Source organism: Magnolia sinica, chromosome 17 (genome assembly GCF_029962835.1).
Source record: "Magnolia sinica isolate HGM2019 chromosome 17, MsV1, whole genome shotgun sequence".
Lineage (NCBI taxonomy): Eukaryota > Viridiplantae > Streptophyta > Magnoliopsida > Magnoliales > Magnoliaceae > Magnolia > Magnolia sinica.
This window is the reverse complement of record NC_080589.1, coordinates 4,071,302-4,088,272: the sequence shown is the minus strand read 5'-3', so window position 1 is coordinate 4,088,272 and position 16,971 is coordinate 4,071,302. Positions and strand designations below refer to the sequence as shown.

The window sequence follows — 16,971 nt, the reverse complement described above, 5'->3', positions numbered from 1 at the left end:
CTAATATCAGAAAAGGATAGATGTACCATGACTTATGATACAGCCGCTGTATCTGATTATTTCTCTTTGAAATTTTGGCATATCTAGCAAATTTCAAGAGGAAGGCTCCACCAGAAAACCGCCCTTGTTTGCTGACGTGGAAAATGTGTGTGAGATCCTAGCCGTGTATAAGGACCGCCCTGACGAGTGTAGATTGGATCCACCGAGTTATTAGGTGGGCCCAAATGCATGCTAAATGTGTAACATTGATTATCCTCTTTTAACCTTCCATCTTTTGTACATGCATGTACTTTTGAATGAGGACCGTTGGTTATCCTCTTTAGTGATCCATTTCTTCCCACATGTCTGGCCCACCAGACTAGTATAATATATTTATTTTTTTTAATTTTTTTTTTAGTTGTAGGGAATATAGACAGTGGGGCCTGCTTTATGAACGGTTCAGATCTTGAGAGAATAAATCGATATTGCACCGGTGGGGCGCTTGTTACTGGGAATTGGGATCCTGCGAATAGAATACACTCTCTCCCAAAGCAAACGACCAGCCTTCACACATTCCAAGCGTCAACTCCCTCCAAAACAAAGCAAAACCAACAGAAACAAATGCATATGCATGTGTGTATGTATGTCTACGTACTCCCATCACACATGGCTCATACTCACATGCATCCATGCATTAATAAATGAAGGCCTATTCACATGCATACATGCAAGAGAACTCATCCATGCATACATAAAAGTCCATTCACATGCATGCAAAAAAAAAAAAAAAACACATATATGCAAACATTATTTTTTATTTTTTTTCCTGTTAGCTTGTTAGTACACCTTACCGTCAGTTGACACTTCACTGTTAGCCACCCCGACTAGGGATCGATAGCAAGACCTCAGTGTTGAACAGAGGTATCTTTCACTCAGTCCACCACTTGAGCTATGGATGGGTGTACAAATATGCATACATGAAGGTGGTCCACTCACATGCATGCATGATGTGTCTATTTATATACTGTAGCCCAAAAATTCCTTAGTCATTGTCCATGCAAACAAGTAGTTGGTTGTCTTTATGTATTGGGTTCTCTCACCACTATGAAAATGGCATCAAATCAAATTGTCTTAATACCTGAATTCTATTCTTCTTCTATTTTTTTTTTTATTTTCTGTTTTTTATTCTCCCACTCCCCACAAAGGGATCCCTTTCTCATTCCCTATAAATAGATGCATTTCCCTTCCATATTCTCCATCTCTTGAATCTTCCTGTGCTTCTCTTTCTGTGTCTTGTGGTGATACTCCCACCCACCAAAATCTTCATTAAGATATGTATTCTGATTTTTATGGTTTATTGGGTTTTTTTGTTAGTTTGAATCAAATACCTTAGTTTCTATAGTTTGTGTTTTTGGGTTTTGAATTGCTTGAGTTTTGGATTTGAATTTGGGTTCTGCAACTTACAATCTCTCTGCTCTTGCTCTGTTTTCCTCTGTTTCCCCTTGTTTTCCTCTGCCCATGGCCCCACCTAACGAAGTATCAGCTTCAGTCCTTGATCAGGCCAATACCAATAACATAAACCGGTTCTTTGAATTGTCGGGTGGGAATCTCAGTGTCAATGGTGTCACATTGCTCTCAGATGTTCCCGATAACGTCTCATTCAGTGGTTTTTCCTCCATTTGCCAAACTTCAGATGCACCACTTCCCCTGTTTCATCAGGTACAATCCCAATCATTCAAGGGTGGGTTCCTCGGCTTCAGTAAACAAGAGCCGTCCGATCATTTAATGAACTCATTGGGCAAGTTCATCGACCGGAACTTCGTTAGTGTTTTCAGGTTTAAAACATGGTGGTCCACCATGTGGGTAGGAAGTAACGGCTCAGATTTGCAGAAGGAGACCCAATGGGCACTCCTCAATGTCCCTGAATTAAGGTCATATGTCCTAATCCTACCGTCGATTGAAGGGTCATTCCGGTCTGCCCTCCAACCAGGCCCTGATGGGCATGTCATGATCTATGCTGAAAGTGGCTCTACCAAAGTAAAATCCTCATCTTTTGATGCAATCGTGTATGTACACATCTCCGAAAATCCTTACAATCTAATGAAGGAAGCTTACAGTGCATTAAGAGTCCATCTCAATACATTTCGACTCTTGGAAGAGAAATCAGTCCCATCTCTCATTGACAAGTTCGGCTGGTGTACCTGGGATGCATTTTACCTTGCTGTAGATCCTGTCGGTGTCTGGCATGGAGTGAAAGACTTCATCAATGGAGGAATCGCACCACGATTTCTCATAATCGACGATGGATGGCAGAGTATCAATCTCGATGGTGATAACCCAAATGAGGATGCGAAGAATCTCATCTTGGGAGGGCAGCAGATGACTGCTCGGCTCTATCGATTCCAGGAATGCGATAAGTTCGGGCGGTACAAGGCAGGAACTATGTTGGGTCCCAACGCCCCATCATTTGATTCGAATCGACGGAAGCTATTGATGTCCTTGATCTCTAAGGCGATTGAGATCGAGAATGCAGAGAAGGGTCGTGACAGAACGATTAAGGCAGGGGTCACTGAATTGTCTGGCTTTGATTCGAAGATTGAGAATTTGAAAGTTCAGTTCAATGAAATGTTTGGTAATTGGCAAGGTAGTAGCAGTGTTTTGAGTGGAGGGAATCAGAGCTGTTCGAGCTGTTGTTGTAAAACCTCAGAGGATGTGGGATTGAAAGCTTTTACTGAGGATTTGAGAAAAGAGTTTAAGGGATTGGATGATATCTATGTGTGGCATGCTCTCTGTGGTGCTTGGGGTGGTGTTAGGCCGGGCGCGACTCATCTCAACTCAAAGGCGATCCCTGTCACTCTCTCCCCCAGCTTGGATGGGACAATGTCTGATCTTGCGGTGGTGAAGATCGTTGAAGGCGGCGTTGGTCTGGTTCATCCGGATCAGGCAGCAGATTTCTATGATTCGATGCATTCGTATCTTGCAAAAGTTGGAATCACAGGAGTGAAAGTCGATGTCATACATGTAAGCAAGCATCCATGCCTTAGCCAGTTCTCTTTTTATATGTTTATCTATCTATTGTTCATGTTTGGCCCCATCATGTTAGGGGACTGCGGAAGCACATATAGATGAATCAAGTAGAGAATTCTAATAGTACAATCACAATGACTAGAGAATTCTAATAGCACAATCGCAATGACTCTGAATTTAATGTGAAAAAATTCATTCAGTAAAAAACTGCGGCACAAATTGATAGATATTACTATGAAAGCACAAAATATAAGAGATCAAGAGAATACACGATTCGAACCAGCTTGGAATCTCCCTTACAAAACCTTGAGAACCCTAGGAATGAATTAGAAAGCTCTAAGATACACCTCAATCCCGATTACACCCGTGTATATAGCCTTGAGAAGAATCACATTCGAAATCGGAAACAAATCTCACTGATACGCAAATCTACGTAACTTTGCTCAATCCGTTCGATGGCACTTCGATGGCATCGAATTAACACAAAAACACTCCAATGATAATTCATGGATTTTCTAAATTTTTCCGATGGCATCAAGCAGGCCTTCGATATCATCGAAACTAACTTTGATGGCATTGAGCAAGACACCAAAGTGTCCAACGACTAACATGAGAAAATCCAGAATTTTCAGAATTTTCCCATGGCATTGAGTGGAACTTTGATGGCATCGAAGTTCACTCAACGGCATCAAACTATCATCGACAAGCATGTTGAATTACAGATTTAAGACATCAATCAACACATCATATATGGGAAATTAATCTAAGATCTCCAACATCAGCTCCAAACCATCCAATTTAGACGCTGTCGATTGTAGACCATTAGTTGTACCAGATGGTGGGTCCCACCTGTACCATTTCTGGGTTGAACATAAAAATGACATTTCTCTCTTAGGCTGTTTGGTTGCACCAACTTTCTTGAAACATCATGAAACTTTGCTTCAAATTAGAGTGATTAATCATGAAACTTCATAATATGTGGTGCAACCAAACACAACCCAATGCAAGTGTAGAATATACCTAGTAGGATATCCTTGTATTTATATGTACTGTATTCAAGAATAAGAATGGTTTTGCTGATTGCAGACGCTCGAATACGTCTCAGAGGAATACGGCGGGCGGGTTGAGCTTGCGAAGGCTTATTACAAAGGGCTGACAGAATCACTTGTGAAGAACTTCAAGGGAACTGGATTGATTGCAAGCATGCAGCAGTGCAATGACTTTTTCTTCCTTGGAACTCAGCAGATTTCATTTGGAAGAGTAGGTGAGATATTCAATCAGATGATCTTCTCTAACCCCACCAAAAAAAAAAAAGCATGCTTGGATGCATAACCAAACTGAACTATAATTCATTCAGTTCATTATGTAGGAAATAACCCAAATGTGGGAGGCACCTGGATTTCAATTCTGACAATTCCAAGTTGAAATTGAAATGATAGTAATTGCAATTTGAGTGTGAATCTCACTTGGGTCATTTAGTCCTTGTTGAAATTGAATTCGCAGCATAGATCGATCTTCATCAGCGTCCTTTGATTGTGTTTGCTACAGGTGACGATTTCTGGTTTCAAGACCCGAATGGAGATCCAATGGGGGTGTATTGGTTACAAGGCGTCCATATGATTCACTGCGCCTTCAACAGCATGTGGATGGGTCAGATCATACAACCTGATTGGGACATGTTTCAATCCGATCATCTGTGTGCGAAATTCCACGCAGGATCAAGGGCCATCTGTGGCGGACCGGTCTATGTGAGTGACTCTGTAGGTGGACATGACTTCGATCTGCTAAAGAAGCTTGTTTTCCCTGATGGGACAATTCCAAAGTGCCAGCATTTTGCTCTACCGACCAGGGACTGCCTCTTCAAGAACCCCCTCTTCGATGGTGAATCAATCCTCAAGATTTGGAATGTAAATAAGGTAATTGGTTACAGTTGTTTTTTTTTGCCAGATGAAAAAACAGCTGCTGAAGGTTAATTCAAATGTGGGTTTCATCCATTGGGGCCACGTTTGGATGCACAAGCGAATTGAATTGAGAACATTCTGTAGTTATGTTTCTTTCAAGACTGACATGGAAGTAATGTGATGCAAATTGCAACATTCTTATTTCTGCCTAGGGTTGTACATCAAGCCGAGTTGAGTCGAGGTGTGCTCTCCTCAATCTCGAGCTCGAGTTTAACATTGGAGCTTGGCTTGTTTGTCAAACCTTTCGAAGCAAGCTAGTGGATCGAGTTGACACAAGTTTACTTTGAGTTGTGTCGAGATGAACCTGCTCCCACACCCCGACCCGACCTGACCCAACTACCAACACTCAACCCGACCCAACCCATCCACTAGCACCCACACCCAACTCAACCCAGCACCCACACCCAACTCAACACCCAACCCAACCCAACCTAACCTAGCACCCAACCCACAACCGACTAAACCCAGCACTCAACCCGCACCCGATCTAACCCAACACCCAACCCAACCCAACCCAATTAGATAGAGCCATAGAAATACCTTGTTGTGGGTGCAAAGAAAGGGAGAGAGAGAGAGAGAGAGGAACTATATATATATGAGCTTCCAGTCGAGCCAAGTTTGAGTTGAGTCGAATCAAGTTGCATTATGCTCGATTTCAAAATGAGTTGGGTCATGTAAAGCTTGCTTGCTTGGAGTCATGTTCAAGCCGAGCTAAATCCAGCCGAATTGAGCGTGCTGTTCGAGCTAGCTTGGCTCTTGTAAAGCCTTATTTATGTAGTATTAGTAATCACAATTTAATTCAACAGTGCATCCAAACACACCAAAGTCATAATGAAAATTCATATGCATTTATCACTTTGGTTACATCTAATTACATTCACTTTCACAGTTTGGAGGCGTTTTAGGAGCATTCAACTGCCAAGGCGCCGGGTGGGACCCAAAAGAACAGAGGATCAAGGGCTACTCAGAGTGTTACAAGCCAGTGTCAGGGACTGTCCATGTCACAGACATTGAATGGGACCAGAAACAAGAAGCTGCCCAGATGGGCCACGCCGAAGAGTATGCTCTCTATCTCAACCAGGCAGAGGAACTTCTGTTAACGAATCCCACATCAGATCCCATCCTCGTAACCATCCGACCGTCCACCTTTGAGATCTTCACCTTCGTGCCAATCAAGAAGATCGGACCCCACGTGAAATTCGCGCCGATCGGGCTGACGAACATGTTCAACGGTGGAGGGACCATACAGGCGGTGGATTACAGTAGCGATGATGGTGATGATGTTAATGTGAAGATTAAGGTGAAAGGAGGTGGGAAGTTCTTATCTTACTCAAATGGGCCACCCAAGAAGATCTACTTGAATGGGGCTGAGGTGGGGTTTGAATTGTTGGGTGGTGGTAAGCTGATCTTGGATGTCCCTTGGATTGAAGAATGTGGCCTATCTGAGGTGGGGTTTGCTTTTTGATTGGTGGGCCATTGTACTCGTTCTGTCTGTTTTTTTGTGTTCTTGGAGGTGGTTGGTTTCAGTTATTTGCAGTTTGTTGTATGATTAATATATGTATGTTATTATGGTAATGGATCCTCTAAGTCCTTCTCAGTCATGTTGTGCAAGATCCTGGCCTATCATAAGGTGGGCCGCTTGTTTATGTGCTGTGGCTTAAAATTTTGGGTCGTTATATGGGAAACGTGTTTAAGTGTGATGTAGAGTAGGTTGCGGACAGTTTCATGGCCAAGATGGATCAAAAAAGGCCCGGCGATGACAAAAGTGATACAGAATGTCAGACCTTAGATCGGGTGTATCTCACAATCCGGAATGAGTTATCGGGCATAAAGTATATGATTTTGGAGTAGAACAAACTACTTTAGCCACCCAACCCTGCTATGCCGGGTTGCGCAAGCCAGATTTACGAAATACCCCAGATCGACAGTCATTTCTCTATTTTAATTCTATTTTTACTATAAATGGTAAGTTTTAGTTTGATTATAACTCTTCATCCGTTGGGCTTTAAGAGTTAGCGAAAAGAGCTTAGAATAATTAAGATAACAGCTTGGTGAAGCTAAATAGGATACTATTTTTGGCCGAAAACCTTGGCACTTGTAGACATCACAACCTATAAATAGTAAGTTTTAGTTTGATTATAACTCTTCATCCGTTGGGCTTTAGGAGTTGCGTCGAGCTTAGAATAATTAGTAGAACAACTTGGTAAAGCCAAATAAGACCCTTACTATTTTTGGCCGAAAACCTTCGCACTAGTAGAAGTCATGACCTTCTATAAATAGTAAGTTTACTATTTATAGTAAGTTGCAAATTTCAGAATCATTACTCTTGCTCCAATAGTGGTAGACTCTAAGGGCCCGTTTGGACTGGTGGATTGGAAGGGATTGAATGGTATTAGGGTGGATGGCATGGATTTCAAGGTAATGATGGTGTTGTCAGTGGATTGTCTTAAGATCGATGGGATTGCTATATCGAGTCTGTTTGGCACCCCGACGAATCCTGGGATTAAACCTTCCCATCCCTTCCAATCCCTCAAACCAAACACATCCTAGGTAAATTTGAAAGGATTAGGGTGGATTTGATGGGATTTAAAGGTAATGATGGAGTTGTCAGTGGTTGTCTTAACATCCATGGGATTGTTATTGATGCATGGATGAACGTGATGAGGATAACTATTCCGAATCCACAAAGCTTCTCTGTACTCCTCGCAGAGACTTCTCGAATCCACAACGAAAGAAAGCAGAAAATAAAAATAAATTCTAATAAATTTGAAATTGATTAATTGATTCATAAAAACAAGTTCAAATCCCTTTAAATAGGGGTATCAAGCAATGAGAAAGAAATCAGAATCAAACTACAACTAAAACTCCTAGAATTCGTGACTTACTATAAATAGTAAACTTACTATTTATAGACGGTTGTGATGTCTACTAATGCGCAAGGTTTTCGGCTAAAAATAGTAAGTGTCCTATTTGGCTTCACCAAACCGTTCTCCTAATTATTCTAAGCTCTTTTCATGTTGGGTGCAACTCTTAAAGCCCAACGGATAAAAAGTTATAATCAAACTAAAACTTACTATTTATAGTAAAAACGAAATTAAAACAGGGAAACGACCGTCGATCAAGGGGTTTTTCGCAATTTCGGATTACGCAACCCGGCATAGAGGGGTTGGTTGGCTAAAGTAGCTCGTTCTACTCCAAAATCATATATTTTACGTTAGGTAACTCATTTCAGATTGCGAGATACGCCCGATCTAAGGTCCGACAGTCCGGATCACTTCTGTCGTCGACCGGGCCTTTTCTGATCCCTCTTGGCCATGACACTATCCGCGACCCGCTCTACATCAGCTATATCCCAGGATCAAATCACCTAGTCTGTTTGGCACGCCCGGCCAATCCCGGAATTTAACATCCAATACCATCCAATCCCTTCCAATCCACCCGTCCAAACGAGCCCTAAAGAGTTTCAACACCCGGTGAAGGGTTTGAGTATCCATAGGAGTTTCATCCCTGCGTCCCCCATTCGATAAGTGGGCCACACAGATTTTTAGATTAGGCATGTGATGGACGGACGAGATATGAAACGCCACGTTGGTGCATCTTGGTTGGTGTTCATCGGCACCTCTCTGGCTGCAAAAAGACCAAAACCTCTTTAATGTGGTGGGATGGGATGTGATTGTGGGCCCTCTCTAATAGTGGTATGATTCTCGATCACATCTGGCTGTGTTACAGATCTACGGACCTTATTGGCTCTCCGGATCCCAAAAGAACAGAAAGCTCTTCTTCCGTCACATAATCGGACGGTTTTCTAGATGGAGACCATCAGCCATGGGTTTATCTAATCTAGACCGTTGGCCATTTTTCTTCCCTGACCGCGCATATCCACAATCAGCCTGATTTTTGGGCCAGGGGAGCCCTATAATGATCACCAACACCTGATGTAAGGCCAGGATCATGCACAAAACCATATGCGTGCTGCGAATTGCCTAAGCGCTTCTCATAAGTTAACCATCCCTTTATCAGGCCACTGATCAACGAAGCGGGTTAGTTGTGGCCCTAGCCTCACCCAACACAGTGCTGCCCTTACGTGGGGCCCACCTTGATGTATAAATTATATATCCATGCCGTCCACCATATTACCAGATCATCTAGCTTGTGAGCCCAAAGCAGATCCATTTTTCAGACAGACCATGAAATAAGAAACAGTTACCATATCATCTCGGGCTTGAGTCAAAAAAATAAGCGTATCCAAATCCCAAATAGGCCATGCAATTGCAAACAGTTACCAGATGATCCACTATATGAGCCCAAAAATGAAACAGATACAAATCTTAGGCAGACCGTGCAATAGGAAATGATGATATTTCTTTCTATGTTTTCTTTTTTCGACGCGCATAAACTTATGCTATCAAAGTAAATATTTAGGATATGGAAATAAGGTTTTGGACAAAAATAATCTTACTTTTTAGGATAAAGCAGACGAAAGAAAAGTAGAAATATTTTTATTTTCATAAATTCATCTACGTAGTAGAGGTCTAGTTTGATTAAATAGGTTTTGTTAAGGTCGAGTGAAAAAAAGTGAGTGAAGCAGACTTAAAGCCCAGACACAGTGTGGATTAAGAAACAGTTACAGGACTCCTCGACCGTCCTTCTCTAGCTAGGTACCGGTGGGAATAATATCCGGTGCTCACCGCTCATTTGTTACGGACCAACGTATCAAATCTCACCACATCACAACATCACCGTTGAGGGCTCACAGGTAACATTTTAGCTCGTCCATTCAATGAAAGGTTAGGGTTCACTCAAGACCGCTACTTCATACGTGTCTTCTTCTGCTTGACATAAAGATCTGATAGAGCACATCCTCCCAAAAGTGCAACGCGTTAAACAGATATTTATGGAAGCGCATCCACTGCCCCTCGAGGCAGGCCGTGTAACATGCACGTGGCAACATTGCTTTGATCAAAGTATCCTAGCCGTCTAATAAATGAAAACTTTCTGACCGGGTGCCGTTGCTAATTTGTCTTTTTGTGTGATTTTCTGGCATAAATTAAAGCACTAGGATCGTCCAAATAATAATTAACAGATTTGATCCTGCCACGTGTTGAGAAATAACATGGTGGTATTCGGTCTTACCGTGCATCCACGGGCACCGGATCGGCTTACGGTTGCGTATCTTTATTGAGAAATTGACAACTGTACTACCACCTTCTTCCGGCTCTTTTCTCTAAGAGTCGGGATCCTCTTTTATCCGGTCAACAGGGATCTCCTGTTCTTTTCCCAGACACTCTCAAACTTTACTTTCCCATACTAAATTATTAGGTATTGATATATTGTTTGTAGGCAAAAATATCCTTTTAAAATTCAACTACAATCATGTTTGTAAACCAGTTGTTACGGTTATAATTCATAGCCTTTGGTTGGGTGAATTTCATGCTTGCCTTAAGGAATTTCATGTTTTCTATAGCTACGTTTATAATCCGTAGCTACATGTCAAGGGCATTTTCAATTTTATCTGTACATAATGGTTTAGTATGAGAAAATAAAGTTGGAGAGCAGTTAGAAGAGACATTGGGTAACGGTGGGATTACAGTCGTCAATTTCTCAATCTTTTTTTATTATCATTTCACTTCGCATTTATACAACCCAAGCGGGTGGGAACAGATTAGGTAAGACACTGTATCCAACCAAATCCCAACTGTGGGGGCCATTGTCATGTATGTGATCATATCCACACCGTCCATCCTAATTGAAATCTCATTTTAGGCCATGATATAAAAAATAATTTGAAGCAATTCCAAATCCTAGATGAACCATAGTACAGGAAAAGTAGTGTGATTTACTATTAAAAACTTCTCGTGGGATATGAAAGCTTTGGATCAAGATGATGTTTGTGTGGTCTCTTCATCCAAGTGCTTGTGACCTTATCAACAGGTTGGATGGAAAAAAAAAAATTTCCTGTGGAATCCATGAAGTATTTAATGGTGGGGATTCAATCACCACCTAAGATTTGAGTCATCTTCATTTTTTAGATCATGACTTGAAATGAGATTTCAAAATGGTTGATTTAAGGCTAGAGTTGGGCATCGAACCGAGTCAGGTCGGATTGGGTCCAACTCAATTCAGTCTGAAACCTACATGAACTGACCCGAACTTGATCCGATCCGAGACCGAGTCCAAGACATCTGACTCGAACCAATCCGATGCACGGTTGGCCTGACCCAAACTGAGTCCGACTCGGTCAGGGAAACTGAGTCCGATCGGGTTGGGTACTGTTTGGATTGAGTTGGGTCTGTGAGTCAAACTATGAGGTATGTGTTATATCCAAACCGTCCATCCATTTGGAGAGTTCATCTTAAGGCTTGAGTCGAAAAATAACACAGATCTAAAGATCAGTTGGACCATATTGCAAAAAATGGTGGGAGATTGAACGTTTACCATTGAAACCCTTTTGGAGATTACGGAAATTCCGGATTAATATGAAATTTGTTTTTCCTCTTCATCCATGTATTTTTAACCTTATTAATAGATTAGATGAAAAATAAACATTGTGGTGGGCCCTACGATTTTTTTAACGGTGAAAATCATTATCCTCACTGCTATTTTCGATGTGGTCCATTTGAGCTTTAGATATGATTCATTTTTTTTTTTTCAAATGCTCTAAAATGATCACGAAAAATGGATAAACGGTATGGATATAATAAATACATCATTGTGGGGCCCATGTAATTTTGATCTCATTTGAGCCATTCGTACAACTCAGAGCTCGATGCGTGTCTCCACTCGTCTTTGCACAACACATATCCTACACCAGCTGTTGTTGGTATGCACGGCACGAAATGAAATCGGATTGCGTATTACTCAGTATGCTCTTATCGTACTGAGTAAACTCTATTGGCCCCACTGTGATTTCATGTGGTTTATCCACGTCGTCCATCCGTTTTTGCAGATCATTTAAGATGTTGAGCCCAAAAATGAAGTATATCAAAATCTCAAGTAGACCATGCCAAAGGAAATAGTGGAAGTATTGATTTCCACCGTTGAAACCTTTCTAAGGCCCCAGTGATGTTTACTTGTCATCCAAACTGTTCATAAGATCACACAGAAATGGATGAAGGGAAAACACAAATATCATCTTGATCTAAAACTTCTGTGGGTCCCCAAGAACTTTTCAACGGTAGACTTCAATTCACGCTGTTTCAGGTGGTGTGGTCCACTTGAACTTTTTATTTAATTAATTTTTGGTTTAAAGCACTAAAATTATATGATAAAATGGATGGACGGAGTTAATATAATGCATGAATGATGGTGGGCCCCACAGAGTTTACTCAGTACGCAATCCGCTTCCGCATGTGAATGCATGTGGTTTATCCCACTTACTCAGTGGGCTCTTATGTACTGAGTAAACTCTGTTGGGGCCCACTATAAAGGCATGTGGTTTATCCACGCTGTCCATTCGTTTTTCCAGATCATTTTAGTGGTTGAACCCAAATTGATGCATATCCAAAGCTCAAGTGGACCATACCACAGGAAAAAAGTAGAAGTATTGATTTCCACCATTAAAAAATTTATAAGGCCCCGGTGATGTTTATTTGTCATCCAACATGTTCATAAGATAAATATATGTGATAAATATTCATAAGAATTACTCTGGATCGGTTCAGATCGGATCCATTCGGTTCGGATCGGTCCAGATTGACCACGATCCGAACTCGATCCGAAAAACTGTCGGATTTGAATGGCCTTACTTGATCCGCACCGATCCAGGCCGTCGGTTTGGTTCGGATCGGGTCGGATCCACCAGATCGAGTCAGACATGCCCAACTCTATTTAAGGCACATACATCACTGTGAGTCCTACCTGGTGGATCCATGTCTCACTTAATCCGTTCCTTAAGTGGACGCGCTTCTAATGAGAGTTGCAGACGGGAGAATACCCTGATCCATGCTCAAGTGGTAGACTGAGTGAAAGATACCTCGTTTCAACGCTGAGGTCTTGGTATGAATTCCGCAGTAGGGGTGGCTAACAGTGAAGTGTGAACTGACAGTGGGTGTACTAATAAGCTAAGAAAAAAAAAGTTATGGACGGGAAGCAGATTGCGTACTAAGTTACTAGTAGCTCTTATCGTACTGAGTAAACTTAGTTGGGCCCACCTTGAATGTATGTGGTCTATCCACGCCGTTCATCCGTTTTTCTATCTAATTTAAGGAGTTGAGCCCAAAATACACCGTCCATCCTTTTTCCATCTAATTTAAGGAGTTGAGCCCAAAATCGAAGCATATCCAAAGATCAAGTGGATCATACCACAGGAAACAGAGGGGGGGATAATAATTTCCATCATTGAAACCTTTCTAGGCCCCACAGCGATGTTTCTTTGTCAACCAACCTGTTCATAAGATCATACAGACATGGAAGAACAGAAAAACAAACATAAGATTGATCCAAAACTTCCGTGGCCCCCAAGAAACTTTCAACAGTATGTTAGAAATGTAAGACACAATGGAGGATAGAAGAAAACGATAACGAAACAATTAGATTTATTGGATTCAAGGCTCGACTTGAATAGTTAATTTCTCAAGACAGATTTGCTGCCATTTTTCTTGAAGTTCAAGCAAGTGCAAACAAAGAAAATCTGTAAATTGTCTTCAGGATACAATGAACTCTCAATCCGATTTTCAATACGAAAATTTACACATTTAAGTGTTAAACAGATCTCTAGTTTTGACACCGATATACCTTAAGACGTTCAGAAAAAATTCAGCAAGAGATCAAATCGAGAGTAATTGCACAAAAGATGATATAATATTACGGATAAGAGTATCTACTTCTAGATTATAGTATCCAAGATTTATATCAATTGAAAGGTTATGGATTTCTTTCTGAAGAAGTGCTAAAATGCCTCTTCAAGAAATTCATACCCATTCACAGCAAATAATTGCCTTCCATAAAAGGACATGACTCTCTGTCCTATGGCAGTTATTTCTATACCCATTTAGAAAAAATCAGTTATCCAACAAGAAAAACTGTATTCACATAAGCGACACATGGCATAGATACAACATGTACAATCTTGTCACAATTACTCTCAATCAACAAAAAAGGTAATAAAGCATCAGGGTATTATGGCCCAAAAAGACTAAGGCTCGTTTTGCACCTTGTGACAAGGCGCACGTGCGAAGTGCGCCTAATAAAGCGCCCAAGCAACTCATGTCATTCGCACCTGCACGAACGGTGCTTTGCACCATCCTCGGGGAGATTTGGACCCTGATTGCATAAGTAAAAACCCCTTCTCTTACCGACTGGCTATACACACTATTTATAGAAAGTTTAAATAATTAATATAATTATTTACTTTCTAAAAATAACTTTTATTTTTGAAATTTATTTTTATTTTAAAAAACACAACACAGTAAACATTCAATTCAACTATTTCCTGTGGTGTGGTCCATTTGAACATAGTATATGCTTAATTTTTGGGCTCAAGTCCTAAAATTAACTTTTAAAAAATAGATGGACGGAGCAGATAAAATACATAAATCATGGTGAACCTCACAGTGTTTACTTAGTACGCTAAGGGTACGCAATCCGTTTCCATTGCGGACGGGAAGTGGATTGCGTTCGACTCCGGTCGACTAAGTCGGATGAAATCGGATTGTTGTACTGAGTAAACTCTGTTAGGCCCACCGTGAATGTATCTGGTCTATCCACGCCATCCATCCATTTTTTTAATCTTATTTTAGGGATTGAGACAAAAATTTGAGCATACCCAACGATCAAGTGGACCATACCATAGGAAACAGTTGGAATAATGATTTCCACCGTTGAAACCTTTATAGGGCCCATAGTGATGTTTATTTCTCATCCAACCTGTTCATAAGATCACACAAACATGGATGAAGGAAAAACACAAATACAAGCTTGATCCAAAACTTATGTGGCCCCCAAGAAATTTTCAATGGTAGATGTTCAATTCATAATGTTTCCTATGGTGTGGTCCAGTTGAGGTTTGGATATACTTCATTTTTGAGCTCAAGCCCTAAAATTATCTAGTAAAATGGATGGACGAAGTGGATAAAATACATAAATCACGGTGCACCCCACAGAGTTTACTCAGTAGGCTAAATCGGACCTATCAACATCCGACTAAATCTGTGTGGGGTCCACCATAATGTATCTGTTTATCTACTATGTTCATTTCTTTTATTAGATCATGTTAAGGTATGAGGTAGATATAATGCTCTAGTAGACCATTAGAGTTAGATCTATCTTATTTTTGGGCCCATATCTTAACATAATCCAAAAAAAAGGAATGGCGTGGATAAACAGATACATCACAGCGAGGGTTGCTGCCATAGGAAGCCATGTGGGCCTTCATAGATGTCCGTGAGAAATTCAATCCGTCCATCAGTTTCTCCAACCTATATTAGAACGTGAATTAAAAAACGAGGCAGATTCAAAACTTAAGTAGACCACACTAAAAAAACATTAAGATAGAAATGTACACCATCAAAACTGTCTTTATATGCCATCCAAATCATCTTAATTGACTTGAAAACACAAATATTACCATGATCCAAAACTTTTGTCCCTGAAAGGTTTTGATATTGTACGTTCAAACCCCATTGTTTTCTATAATGTTATCTGTTGAGTTTTGGATCTGCCTCATTTTCAAGATCATGTCTTAATATGAGTTGGAGAAATATGATGAATGAGGTGGATTTGTCACAGACATTCCAGTGGGCCCACATAGCTTTGGACACTGGAATTTTCTGTGGATTCCTTCATCATAGGTGGGGCCTCTTGGCCTTATCAATGAATTTGTAACATAACAAAGCAACAAGGATTCTCAACGGTTCAAATCTGTGGATGCAAATGAGCTACGGATGAAATTGGCTATTGAAGTGACGTTACCAAGTTATGTGGGCCCACTGTGATATATTTATTATATCCACACAGTCTATCCATTTGGAGAGATCATTTTAAGACATGAGACAAAGAATGAGGCAAATCCAAAGCTCAAGTGAACCCCACCACAGAAAATAATATAGATTAAATGCCCACCATTAAAAACTTTTGAATCTACAGAAGTTTTCGATCAAGCTGATATCTGTGTTTTTCCTTCGTCATGTATGCGTTAACTTATGAATAGGTTAGATCACAAATAAACATCTGGGTGTCACTGTCACTACTGTTTCTTGTGGTGGGTCCACATGTGTGAATACAACACACATCATAGTAGGGCCCACATAATTTGCTGATGTAACTTTAGTAGTGAATTGGCTATGTCAATAGCTAATCTGCATCCCCCAATTTTAGCCCTAGAAACCCAAATTCAGCCTAATCCAAAACTCAAGTGGGCCACACAAAAGAAGAACAATGAGAGGGACATTGCCGTGGGGTGACCCAACTAGGGTTGTACACGAACCGAGTTAGCTCGGTTAGCTCACTCGACTCGACTCGAAAAAGCTCGACTCTACTAGGTTCGAAGCTAAGTTCAAGTTGAGTCGAGCTGATTTTTTTAGCTCGAAAATTTCAAATCGAGATCGAGCTTGCCCGAGCTCGACTCAACTCAGATCGAATCCCAATTTGAATCGAACTAGTTCGGTGACTCGGTTACTTTGATATTGATGTTGCTCACCAAGCGTTTGAAATGACTCAACGAAGTGTCGGCTAGTGGCAAGGAAGGTATGTATACGAAACAAATACCATTTTTCCTTGATTTTGATGTTGCTTATAAGTTGTTTGATGAAATACTTGAAAACAACTAGTGTTGTTTTACATACAGTGAAAATTTTAAAGTGCACTGCATGTGTTTGTGAAAATGCCGCAGAGGCTCGATGGTAGACTCTCATGAGTTTCAACACCCAGTCAACGGTTTGAGTACCCATAGGTGGTGAAATTCGAACTAAGGCGTGAGTGTGTGGGGGTGTGTATGCACCTGTTAAAAATAAAAAATTAAAATTAAAATTAATTTTTTTTTTTAAAAAAAAGAGTAGCTTATCTTGAT

At 40.7% G+C, this 16,971-nt stretch overlaps 1 protein-coding gene across 1 annotated transcript; it reads left to right on the top strand.

Annotated features, from left to right (window-relative positions):
* The first annotated feature begins 1,142 nt into the window (after window positions 1–1,142).
* On the top strand, window positions 1,143–6,542 carry LOC131230397 (stachyose synthase). The gene is made up of 4 exons (XM_058226302.1): window positions 1,143–3,000; window positions 4,093–4,270; window positions 4,555–4,922; window positions 5,857–6,542. The coding sequence occupies exons 1-4, from the start codon at window positions 1,498–1,500 to the stop codon at window positions 6,430–6,432; spliced, it is 2,625 nt and encodes an 874-aa protein (XP_058082285.1). The 5' UTR covers window positions 1,143–1,497; the 3' UTR covers window positions 6,433–6,542.
* The last annotated feature ends 10,429 nt before the right edge of the window (window positions 6,543–16,971 follow it).